The sequence below is a fragment of the Notothenia rossii genome (genome assembly GCF_949606895.1).
Source record: "Notothenia rossii genome assembly, chromosome: 11".
Taxonomy (NCBI): domain Eukaryota; kingdom Metazoa; phylum Chordata; class Actinopteri; order Perciformes; family Nototheniidae; genus Notothenia; species Notothenia rossii.
In genome coordinates, this window is record NC_136910.1 from 43587140 (window position 1) to 43599915 (window position 12776).

At 40.6% G+C, this 12776-nt stretch overlaps 2 protein-coding genes across 4 annotated transcripts; one reads left to right on the plus strand and one right to left on the minus strand.

Annotated features, from left to right (window-relative positions):
- Positions 1 to 167: 167 nt before the first annotated feature.
- wbp1 (WW domain binding protein 1) lies at positions 168 to 8649 on the minus strand. The gene is made up of 4 exons (XM_079660748.1): positions 8434 to 8649; positions 7190 to 7292; positions 6768 to 6935; positions 168 to 5914 (listed from the first exon to the last, which is right to left on the minus strand). Exons 1-4 carry the CDS (start codon positions 8494 to 8496, stop codon positions 5376 to 5378), a joined length of 873 nt encoding a protein of 290 aa, XP_079516874.1. The 5' UTR covers positions 8497 to 8649; the 3' UTR covers positions 168 to 5375.
- On the plus strand, positions 8568 to 12578 carry LOC307025835 (ADP-ribosylation factor-like protein 3). Of its 3 annotated transcripts, none has more exons than XM_079660751.1 (7): positions 8568 to 8706; positions 9351 to 9454; positions 10643 to 10786; positions 10896 to 11012; positions 11513 to 11563; positions 11732 to 11917; positions 12183 to 12578. In XM_079660751.1, the coding sequence occupies exons 2-7, from the start codon at positions 9452 to 9454 to the stop codon at positions 12228 to 12230; spliced, it is 549 nt and encodes a 182-aa protein (XP_079516877.1). In that variant the 5' UTR covers positions 8568 to 8706; positions 9351 to 9451; the 3' UTR covers positions 12231 to 12578. The 3 variants fall into 3 exon arrangements, with proteins under 3 accessions (XP_079516877.1, XP_079516876.1, XP_079516875.1); XM_079660750.1 differs by having other exon boundaries at positions 9354 to 9454; XM_079660749.1 differs by lacking the exon at positions 9351 to 9454 and having other exon boundaries at positions 8579 to 8706.
- Positions 12579 to 12776: the final 198 nt, after the last annotated feature.

The following is a 12776-nucleotide window of genomic DNA, read 5'->3' on the forward strand; positions in this document are numbered from 1 at the left end:
CCATATCTCATCTTTGTCATGTTAGGAGGGGCCCATTTCCACTCAAGTGCTCAATAAATCTTTTTTTGGAGTCAACACATGTTTACAACAACACACCAGGACCCTGCAAAAGGCTACTTGAGGGGAAATGGAAACATCAAAGGAGTCAAGAAATGGCAAGGACTTCATTTGAGTGCCAATCTTTGTTTTATTAAAAAAAAAAAATACAAATGATGACCCAACAAATACATAGCAGACTTCATACTAAAACCAAAGCATTTTTACCATTCAGTGCTTCAATTCATAATATAATAAACTCATTTTGGCTTGTTTAAAGTTTTTGGGGAAACAATAAAGAGTCTGTTGCCTGTTTGAAGATGCCTGCTTCCTTCTCAAACTAGGCTGTTTCTGATATTTGGCCAAAAAAGAAAATCCACATAGCTAAACTGTGGCGGCCCCATCTGTTTGTTATTATGTAAGGTTGAGAATATGTTTCAGTTTACAGAGAAAATACACCTTTAGTTCAAAATGTTCCTTAACAGCCAAATGTGTCCTGGTTTAATGCAAGCCGACTGCATTCCATGTTGAGGTTGTTCAATTGTTTATTATACAAAACGTTTGAAACTGATAGACTTGTTATAGCTGGGATTAAAGGCAACAGTCAGAGAAAATTCATCAAGATGGAGAAAGAAGAAACCCGTTTCTAAAACTGAGAAAACCAATGAATCGAATTAGTGCAACAAAACTGAGGGATGGAATACAGATTAAAGATATCAGGAAGGAATTCATCCAACATGAACAATATATTCAACTTTTTACTCTGGCTTCATCCACTTACTAATGTGGTTTATCTGTGAGCCAGGTGTAGAAGTGTTAGTGGTTGGAAAAGCCAAAAAGACGGGGAAATGATATACATACATATTGCCCCTCACACTGACGCATACATTCTGACCACATCAATGCAGTAGCATTACAAGTTGTATTTTACACATTTTCTTAAACAAATACATGTACGCACACCAATAGAAGATTACAGTACAGTGCAGTGCCACAAGCACTCATTTATATTGCTCGTACTGGTGCCAACAGACAAGTAACAGAGAAAGTGGGAAAGGGGTCGCAGCATATAACAGTAGGTTAATGTTTTTGCATAGCCTAGTTGAGTAAACTACAATATAGACTACAGAGATGCGTGATGCAGAAAAAAAAAGACATTTTACAACAATGGGAAGAACTGCTTTGGCATCATGAGGCGGAACATGTTTGTATTTAAAACTCTAGCACTGCGTGATAACCCTGAGAGTGGGAAACCAAATCGTCACAACCACACACACACACACACACACACACACGGGTGAAACAAGTCACGATCTGTGTAGCATGGAGGTGACTTTTGGTAAATGAATCTGTCTGGCATGAGTGGATGTGCCCTCCTGTTTCCAAGGGTCCACAAGCGAAGCGCTTGGCTACAGTTTTTGTAACCAAGACAGAGGCTGGTGGTCCATGAGGAGCCAACGGGGCAAAGAGAAAACGCCCAAACACGCAGCTAAGAAAGAGTCATGTGGGGGGATGGATGTCGCATCACGCACCTCTGTCGACAAAACAGAAAGGCAAAGTTTAAGCCTATAAAACAAACGTACACAGTCATATACAATCAGCTGTTAAATATGAGCTCCACCACAACATTGAAAGAACATCCAAACCAACACATGTTCAGAGAGTGGATCTCGGCAACTGTGGCTTTAAGTGATCAGCACAGAGAAGACCAATCCCACGGTGAAATGGATGGATGTGTCCACGACTGATGACTGATATAGCCCTTAACCTCGTGTGAAAACCAGGGAGGCCTGGTAGTTTTTGGCAAAGAAAAAAACAATGGACCTCCAGTTTCACTAATCACCAAAGAACCCCCTATCCTTCCCCTTATTCCTCACCCCCCTTCCCCTATTATTTTGTCTAAATATGTATAGAAATAAGCAAAAATGCACCTTAGTAAAAAGGTTGAAAAGCAATCTCTTGTAGGAGTTCATTTTCACCCTCCAAACACAAAAAGGATGAATAACAACAAAAACTAAATGGTTTTTTTACTCATGCTTTCAAGCCAGTTAATATAACAAACTAAGTTCGACCATATCAGACGAAAACAATCGCATAATCTGGTCATCACTAACTCCATCAGTGCCACATTTAACTAACTAGACAGGTTTTGTTTTTTTTCGACAAAACCAACCCTCAGATACAAAACTACAGAACGTGTGTCGCTTTAAATCCTGTGGCTTTAAATGTTTACAAACCACATCCTCTTCTCATAAAGGAAGCACACTTTCTCGGAACAAGCTTTTTTTTTCTTCTATCGATACAAAAACACTCCGCTCTGAAGCAACCATGCTTAGAACAACAAAACTATTACCGTTGGAGAGAAACTACATCTACTCTTATAAGGCAGTAGCACGCCGCATGGTATTATTGTTATTGTGCAGCTCCATAAATAAGACATTTGCTCTCTAGAGATGCAGCAAGGCAGCTTGAGGTGCGTTGGTCAAAAAATGTCTTTTATTACTTCTGTGTGCAGTCAAGCTCACAGTGTAACAGCTCCTCTGGAAAGGTCGTCGTCATGTTAGTTTGACTGCATGCTTAAGCACCTACTCGACAACACAAGGACCACAAACCTTGCAACAGCACTTATGAAGTCAATGAAAATGAAACTAAATATGATTTAACCTTAATAAGCCATGCATTCATTTTGTTTTCCCTCTATATTGATATTTTGGTGCACGCGCTCTCTTGTATTGTTTTCCTATGGGCCCTATCATATGAATCGTGGTGCAGAACCCAGTGTCGCATCATGTTAAGAGGCCAAGAATTTCCAAAATGTGTCTTTGACAGAGTTGTTTTAGTGCTGAAAATAAAAAGAGACATGGCAATTCATTTTAATAACTGAATAAATACACCAGGCAAGCAGGCTTTTACTCCCCACTTAGCCTGCTGGAAAAGTATGAATAGAAGCTTTGATTTAAACACGTCTGCAACCTGTTAATGATAACTGGAAGTTAGGTTACTGTGCCTCGGACATGTTTAATGCATTATATACAACAGAGTATCGCACCAGAGAGGTAACACACTCCAAAATGATAAAGGCTGCAGTACTTTGTGATCTCCTTTGAAGCAGAATGACTGACCGTCTTTACAATGCGCCCGTTTTGACACACAGTATCAAAGGCTGTTGGACAAACTAAATGCCCTAACGAAACATTTACTGACTTATCAGCTACTGCGCTATGGACAGACTTTTATCTTACAATTTTGTTTCGCGGTGGTTTTCCTATCCAACAATTACTAGTTTTACTGCTATGCTTTGAATACATACTGTACAGTATAATGGGCAAACAACATGCAACACAGAGGAGTTTGCTGTTAATCACAACAGATTCTGCAGCTGTGCCAACACTGGCTGCAGAGAAGAGCTTGCATCCACCTCAATTGGCTGCCAACGGAAAATACCACTGCAAATCCATCACACTGCTAAGAGCTACCGGGGCCACACAGTGCCGGGGCAGCATCAGCTAACTAGCTAACATCCATGCACAACGGCATTGCATGGCGCACACAGTAATTACAACACAACTTGATATAGGGCAGCTAAAACCAAACCACAGTCTATTTCTTTACACCCAACATCTGGTACACAGATATGTAGCCACTGTAGCCCACTATCATTAAAAGAAACAATGAGGAAAGCAAGTCAAAAATGGCTAGAAAATACTAATCAAATCAAATTTTAAAACACAGAAATTCATGCCTCATGCAAAATACCAGTGCTTTTATAGCTAATCCACCTTAGTGCTGAGAAAGTATTACAACCAGATGCTTCAGCACTTTAAAGATATTCAAGCACAACTCAATCACAAGACTCAACCCGTCCCTACTGCACTATAACATCCACTCACTGGAACACACTCTAGCAGCCCCCGTCATGGAGCTTTGTTGCAATAATAGTGACACCTGCGGCATTCACTGAAGCATAGCTGGTTATAAAATGAACAAAAAAAGCAGGTATATCCTTCGTTATGAACATCCAACCTATACATTAGAGTGAGGATGATGCTCTGACGTAACGCAGTTAATAAAGAAACGCTAACACAGAGAAAATGCTTTTTGTGAATTACAAAATGGTGCCAAGCCCTCTTGGCCATTACAATGAATGCAATGCCGCCAGAAACCAAAGTAGGGAGATGATGAGCACACAATCAATAAATCATTAAAAGCTGGTCGCTCCCTACCTACAGTTATGCCAATTGCTGACCACAACATGAATAACGAAGAGGAAAAAGGGCTAGGGGGTGTATGACACTTAAAACAAAAGACAAAACTCCTTCTGGTATCGCTCCTCTGCTGTTTGTGAGTTTAACCCCCCCCCCCCCCCCCTCTAGATGCGAAAAGTCCCACAGACCTGACACCAGAGGCTGGTTACCATGACCTCAGAGCTGACATCATCGTGCAGCTGTGCTCTATATTTCACAGCACACACACACACACACACACACACACACACACACACACACACACACACACACACACACACACACACACACACACACACACACACACACACACACACACACACACACACACACACACACACACACACACACACACACACACACACACACACACACACACACACACACACACACACACACACACACACACACACACACACACACACACACACACACGCACTAACGAACACAAAGCTCTGGGGGAAAAGAAACGTGTGCTCTGGTTGGTTCATCCAGTTCTGGTTTGTCTTTTCCCTCCTCTGCTTCAGAGTCATAGCACGGACAAGGGAGAAATGTTGTTGACCATGTTGGTATGCTCCAAGCTGACCGTCCCTCCGGAGGTAAAATGTCAGACGAAAGGTTGGCCAAAATGTCCTGACCAAGGAGAGTGCAGAGACGGAAACATGATGACAGTGCTCGAGGAGAGGGTAGGAGCGAAGAAAACAGTGGATTCTGGTTTCAGTCACAATCAATCGCTGCCTTCTCACTACCTCATGAAAGGTGTTATGAACAAATGAAGCATCCAAGTGTGTTTGCTGGTTTCCCCACTAAAGAAAAGCAAAGCAAAAAAAATTAAAATGCCACAAGTTTGTCCACATAATGTGTTATTAGTTATCATCATCGCCCTGACGTCACGCCTGCGTTAGTTTAGAATTTTTAGAATTAAACATAATGTGGTGATGATGATGATGATGATGATGATGATGATGATGATGATGATGATGATGATGATGATGATGATTGCAACAGATATGTCATATATTTCCCTGCGTGAAGCAGAAAGCCGTGCTGGTTGGCTGGTTGGTTAGTTAGTTAGTTAGTTATGTAGGCAGGGGGTCACACCATGTGGTCTCCAGTGCTGGTGCTGGCGGTCTGGCTGGGCAGCTCGGGGGTGCGCTGCTTCTGTCTGAAGGCCTGCTGCCGGGGCCCGGAGCAGCAGTCCTGCCCGGTGACCTTACACATCCGGTGCTCCTCATCGCTTTCCTCCTCAAGCCCTGAACCCTCGTCTATGTCCAGCTGGCAAACACACACCTCAATTCCTGAGTCACCGGTCACGTGGCGTCGCCGAGTGATAAGCTCCTCATCCTCCTCTTCCTCCTCCTCCGCCGCAACGAGCGAAGCCTCCACGTTCTCCTCTACCACACACTGTGCTTGGACCGACACAGCTTCCAGATCTGGGGATGAGCCTGAAGCCTGACTGTCGTCCCTCGGGGCTGCTTCAGGCAGGGGGTGAGGCACTGCAGCAACTGGCTGGCTCAATTGTGGAGGGAGTGATGGGGTGGCTTCAGGGGGGTTTTCAGAGTAAGGAGGAGGCGGTGTTGGGGGGTGACCGACCACCTCTTCATAGTCAGGAAGCTTGCAGTCGTTCCAGAACCCTAAAAGTCAGCATACACAGAAAGCTTTAGCATCCAACCAACATTTCCATAAGTGGCAGTACATACTTTTCATGCTTTAAAAATAAGTTGTTTTAAGTATTGATAAGGAAAGTGCATCAGGTAAATATTCTAAATGTATTTTACTGGGATATTATTACACTCTACAAGTAGAAAAGAGGGTTGGAGGTTGTGAAACTGCTTCATAATGTTTTAGGGGTTTTTTAAACGCTGTGCTACATTTGTGTGTATCTACCAGATCAACTTTCCCTTTGTCAAAAGCTAATCTAACCAACCCTGAGAGCACTCAATCACTAAGTTTACATGCACATACATATCAAATGAAGATACATTTGAAGATGGTAATATCACTGCATAAATCAGGGTTGTATGTTTAAAGTTGTGCTGTTGGACGGCATGCCTGAGGAACACAAAAACATGTTTGTCAGGGTCTCTATGTTAGTCACTGTCTGTGTATGCTCAAAGTCAGAGTTGTGTTCACATTCTTGACATCAAGTCAAGCAGCATGGTCAGCCTTGTTTGTGATATTAAGGGGCAGGATATCAACTTTCAACTGACATTAGGGTGGCCTCTCTGATGTCTGATGCCGTACTGACAACTGAGACTTTGCTCTCCAATACACACACAAGCAATTTGCAACAGGGTATACCAAGGTCAGGATGAGGATCAGCACCTCTAATTCAAAGGTTATATCTCTCTCGGAGTACAAGGTGGCTGTTTCATTCACAAAGGGCAGGGAACAGCTGCTCCTTGTGTGTATGCAAAATCAGATATGCCCTATCCATCTGACTATTACATTCTGGGAGGAGGGATCTTTACGTCCAAGACTACTCACTTAGATTGAGCGGTGGAGGGGAAATGAAGGAGCTGGAGGCTCCCTGGTAGGCCATGAGGCTGATCTCACGTTGACGCTGCTCCTGCTGAAGGCGCATCTTAACCCTCCGGTGTCGGTAAGCACAGCAGCAGCTAAGCATGATGATCAGGGTCCATACCAACCAAAACCCTATGAGAGGTGAGAGAATCACTGTCATCTTATCATCAAATACTGGCAACTGTTTTTACTTTCTAGTTATTTTTTTGCAAAAGTTAAACTAATTTCTGGAGTAAATATCAGGCACAAATCAACACAAATCTAAGAGTATGTTCTCTTTAATCTGAATTTAGTGGGACAATAGTGATGGGATACAAATAAATGTTGTGTGATTAATGTTAATATAGAATAAGGAGAAATAAATCAACTAAACAATAGGAACTTACACCAGAGCTCGTAGTAGTAGGTGCAGCACTCAGTCTCTCCACAGCAGTACCCCATCTCACAGCGGTACTGTTCATTGTTTACCCCGAAACAGAACTCCTTCCCCTTAAATACACACAAGAGGTACAGAAAGTGAGAGTCAATTACACAGGTCAACAAGAAACTGCAGAGTGGCTTTCGGTAAACTGACAAATGTAACCTTACTGTGTTTTCACAAACAGGCTTAATTAGTTTAGCCTGTTTGCGTAAATTAGTTTCTGTACGCATACAGGCAAAAGATTCAAGAGCCAAAGGTTTTATTGTCATATAACTAACTACAGTGTAGTTAGGGTAAAGCAAATATTGAGTCCCAGTCCCTTTCAACAATGCAACACAACTATAAATAAGACAGAATACAATAAAACAATAACATTATGCAAAAAGAAACAGAATAGAAATAAAATTGTGCATGAGAATGTTGCAAGTGACCAATGTTCAGGTAATGCAGGAGAAGTACTATATACATGAAAAATAGACCAAGACCAGATAAAACAGAAAGTGAAAATAAATGCTGTACAAGAATAAAATACTGCTTGTTGTGGTAACAAATAACAGTGACAAAAGACACTGACGTTTACATTTTATAAAAGGCTCAAGGCAATAACAACCATCACTGCTAAATGTTGCAAATGATACATTAAAATTGTGAATTACTAACATTAAATTGTAATTTAAATAAGTATGTGATAATGACAATAGAAGAGTGTAACGTCACTGTTACTGGTCAAAAGAGGTCAGCAAGTTACGCCAATAAACGTTGGTACAAATACAAATGTTACATTTTCATTGCAAGTGTATCAATATTGTCAACGTAATTTGAATAAAGTTAAAATTGTGTTTCATCAGGAAAGCAAACCGGACAAACTGGGACTACTAATATCATCAACTACTAACATACACGTCAATTTGCAGGGTACCAGTTAGCACAACGGCTAACGTTAATCTTGATACCCTTGGTTAAAACTGTTAAATCCAGGTGATAAAACACAGCCATGTATCTTGGAGTTAAAACTGAAATAATCAAACTGTCGAAATATAAATCAAAACTTTGCCTAACTGACGTCATCTGCAGGATACAGGAGCGAACCGTGCCCCGTTTCCTTTGTGGAGGAGACAAAAAGGCTCGGCTAAAGGCCTTCACCACCCCGGCAGCAGCGGCATCGGCTGGAAGCCTCGGCCGACCCTGGGTGTACTAGCGGCGGCTTACCTGCACTAGACAGGTCCCGGTACAAAGAAGACCTACAATGGATCCCAGTGCTTTCTGCGGCATCTTGCTGGGGTGTCGGCCGTTGACACGACGGGAATCATAAAGCAGTCGGTCAATGAAATGTCTTGTTGAGGGGGACTGCGGGTTGAAGCTTCAGTCTGTCGCACTCGGACATGTTTTTGTTGTTCCTTGACTCAGAAACAGCACGACTGTAGTAAAGAGAAACGACGACAAATGGACTCTAGAGGGCGCTGTATGTGCATGTGTGAAAAGGTATGATCTCACAAAATCCAAGTTCAAGTCCTGTTATTTATCCTGCAAATGAATTAATCACAATAACGTGTGAGTTAATGTACTATCCTAGATCTCTGGTATATGCTACCTACATTTGGAAACAGCAGAGCACTTTTGTTATGCTTGTCAGTTGTCACACAATTGGAAACATGGAAATCATTGAATCACAGGATGAGCACGACAGGATGAGCTACAAAACCATATAAACCTTTTCTACTTCAAAACTATATATACTAAGGAGTGTTATCTAAAGGAACAAACTTGATGCATTTCTCAATACAAATATAATATTACATTACAATACAAATATAATATTACATTACAATATTATAAGATCAAAAAGTAATGACATGGGAAAAATGAATAATCTCTATTTAGCAAATGTAGGGTGTAAAAAAGGTCAAATGCACCAAGGCTAGGAAAATATGATCTTATGTCTGAATTCTAACCTCTAGCTCAGATTAGCATTTTGCTTAAAACATTTAAATATATTGCTTTAAAAGGGAAATATATAAACAATTCATCAATAAGAAAACTACATTTACAGTAAGAAATGTCTGTCTTGTGCCAAGAGACACCCACCTGTCCCGTTGTTAACTCTGACGTCTTTGTTCTCCTGGCAGCAGAAGTTAACAGCTGTTCTTACAGGAAGCATGGGTTAGAAAGATGTTAATCCTCTCAGTCTGAACAAAGGGTCACAGTACCAACAGCACCTGAGGATAACATGGTGAGTTTAAAACTGTACAGCACTGGCTGCTTTGGAGTCACAGATTTTAAACATTTTTGTTTATATTTTTGTATTTTTGTTTTAAGTGTGTGTTACTGTAACTTGTTAGCTTCAGCTGGCTAACATGTCATGGCAGCCAAAAGAGATACCAGTAGGACACATCTACTTTTACTAAACGTATTCTACTTACCACCACTATCTCCTTTTATTGTTATGATTCATAGTTGAATGTCCATCTGGTATAATTGTGTCATCTATATAAGGACATTTATTATATTATCAAAACAAGCATAGATTAACACTTGTATTGTTTATGTTTGTCTTGCATTGCTAGAGTTAGATGTAATTGAATTGTACCAAACTTAATTATGTAGGTAGATAAAATACACCTTTACTTTTCTGTGACCGTTAAGTTGTCAGTGTCCAAAAATATTTCTTAGAGCAGGTGACTCATTTCCAATACATATTCTAAAAAGATAATCCAGGGAACCAGCATGCACAATACCAGGGACTTCCCAAATTGCAATGTTTTAAATACACCTGTGCCTTTTATATTTTGACATTGTCTGCCATGGAAAAAGGTATATGCAGGCTTCCTTGTTTTGCACCACATTTTGATTGAATACGTTTAAAACCAGTTGTTACAGAGGAACTTCTAGAAACAAGAAGTCAAACTGTAAAAACAACACAATATTAAGTTACACAATCAGGAACAAGCCAGAGAAAACAATTGAGTTTTAAGATTAAAAAAAAAAGATGTGCACTAGCCAGTAAATGCCTCAATAAGTGTGTCCATTTATATATTTACAAAAAAAGACTCTACATCTGGCACATTGCACATGTTTCAGGTCAGTGGGAGTGCAGTGACTGCTTGAGCCAAAGCCTTCTGGACAACACCCACTCCCTGTGCACATGCTTAATCTTGGCCAATGATAGCTTTTGGCTCGTGTAGGTCTCTGCAAGCGGCTCACAGCTAAGTCCTCATGCTTTAGATAGCTCTTGCTATGGTGTGAGTGTTTAACCTCCTGTGCACGCTGCATTTGGTTCCTATGCCAAACCCTATGGCCTCTGATGAATGGGGCTTTACCTCATACAGCTTAGACCATGTAACAATGAAATGAGAAATTGCTTCCAGGGTTATATGTAATCTTTGAGCCTGCTCTAACATGCACTCTGATCCAACTGCAGGGCCTGTTGTCCATTCTTCGGAGGCTGAAGCCGACCCCAGATCAGGAGGTGCGCTTACTGCTGCTGGGCTTGGACAACGCTGGCAAGACAACTCTGCTGAAACAGCTGGCGGCGGAAGATATCAGCCACATCACCCCCACACAAGTACACAAAGGCACACATCCAGAAGTTGAATCTCACGCTGTGGAAATATAATATTTTTTTACCATTGTCACACATTTCCTCACATGGATACACATGTTATCTTCAATAGGGTTTCAATATAAAGAGCGTTCAATCATCTGGCTTCAAGTTAAATGTGTGGGACATAGGAGGTCAGCGCAAGATCCGCCCCTACTGGAAGAATTATTTTGAGAACACAGATGTACTGGTAGGTTCGCTTTGATGTGCTTACCTGTTTGTAAAAATAGCTGGAATGAACTCATGTGAGCCCAAAGACTATCTTTAGTATGCTCAGGAAAAATGCAACACCATTTCTTCTGAGCAGTCTAAAGTCTTGACGTATTTACATTACAATTACTAAAAATTGATTCAAGACAAAATAGGAAATCTCATAACCGGGTGTATATTTGATGTTTTTCCATTTCACATGAGTGCATAACTTCTATATGATATTCAACTTGTTGTGATCTCATTGATTTAAATGCTTGATGGTTTCTGAGATGCTATAATTAAAAATTATTTGGCACATAAGATTACTGTTTTTCTAAAATAAAATAAACCATATATACAAATAATAGTATATTCCCATGTGCCCAAAAGTAAAGTAAAGTATGATAATAAGAACACACTTTTAAGCCAAGCAGTTTTACCTATTTTGAACATTTTGAGATGTATAGATCGTAATGTCTATGACTGTGTTGTTTGCAGATCTATGTGATTGACAGCTCCGACAGGAAAAGGTTTGAAGAGACAGGTCTGGTGAGATGCAAAACTGCTTCTTTCTACATTATTTCTAGATGTTTTAAATGTGAGTTACAGATTGTAATTACAGTTTATTCATTTCTCATTTTAAACAATATTGACTGCAATTTAAGCCAAAAATCTGTATTATTTAGTTTTCTGCCATATGTTTGTTTGTTCCTGCAGGAGCTGGCTGACTTGCTCGAGGAGGAAACGCTCGCTGCTGTGCCACTGCTGGTCTTTGCCAACAAGCAGGATCTGATGACTGCCACCCCAGCGTCTGAGCTGGCAGAATGTCTCAGTCTGCACACGATCCGAGACCGCATGTGGCAGGTCCAGGCCTGCTCAGCAGCCACTGCTGAGGGACTGCAGGTAAATACAGTACACACTGTCAGCAAACACACATGCATATACAGCAAGGGTTGAGACAGGGTGGGCTGCAGAGTGGCACCAATTGCCTCTGTTCTGGGTATTAAGAACTTACAGAATATTGCATTGATTACTTTACTTGAAGGTATTGTAATTTAGTATGCTGCTGCGTCTGGATGTAAGAAAAGAACATCTGCTTTTAAACTTTACATTGCTGAGATTTTTAGATACAAAGTGAAGTACTCACAAATATTATTTTTCTTTTCAGGACGGAATGACCTGGGTTTGCAGAAATATAAGGTTTCGGAAGAAATAATTCAGGAAGAAAAAAAGATCTTTGAAGAATTGCAGTTGCACTTTACATTTGACATACAGTGATCTCATGCATGATACAAGGAGGCGACAGAAGGTGTTTCTTTTTACTTTGGTGAAACTACCTCTTTTGTCATTCTGTTTAAACTTGGCAGCATAAAAAACAAGTAGAATGTATCAATACAGTGATGTTAAGTGATCTGAACCCCTTTCAATGCATATGTTGAAATGTAAATACTGTATAGATGAGGGTGTTTTCTTCGAATTGCACACTTTTTTTGTAATATCTTATTTTTAATGTTATTAATTTGTAGACATTCACTGTCGTAATAAAGTGCAATATAACTCAGTATTTTGTGTGGTGGGTTAATGACTGATAGGTGTCGTAAGGCTGTGAATCCCTCATCTTAAAGCTAGAGGGCGGCCTTGCGCTAGTGTTGTCTCCCACAGCCTATTGCCCAATTATTACATCCTTTATTTTCCATGAAGGATGTGGCATCCTGTGCCATATTTCATTTGTTAATTTCATAATCACCCATCTTTTATCCAG

Coding starts and splice junctions, on each gene's coding strand:
- wbp1 (XM_079660748.1), bottom strand. CDS start 8,496: ATGCCGCAGAAAGCACTGGGATCCATTGTAGGTCTTCTTTGTACCGGG. Junction 6,936..7,189: donor CTACTACTACGAGCTCTGGT/GTAAGTTCCTAT, acceptor CACCTCTCATAG/GGTTTTGGTTGGTATGGACC. Junction 5,915..6,767: donor CCCTCCACCGCTCAATCTAA/GTGAGTAGTCTT, acceptor GCTGACTTTTAG/GGTTCTGGAACGACTGCAAG.
- LOC307025835 (XM_079660749.1), top strand. CDS start 8,668: ATGGACTCTAGAGGGCGCTGTATGTGCATGTGTGAAAAG. Junction 10,787..10,895: donor GCCACATCACCCCCACACAA/GTACACAAAGGC, acceptor TATCTTCAATAG/GGTTTCAATATAAAGAGCGT. Junction 11,013..11,512: donor TTGAGAACACAGATGTACTG/GTAGGTTCGCTT, acceptor TGTTGTTTGCAG/ATCTATGTGATTGACAGCTC.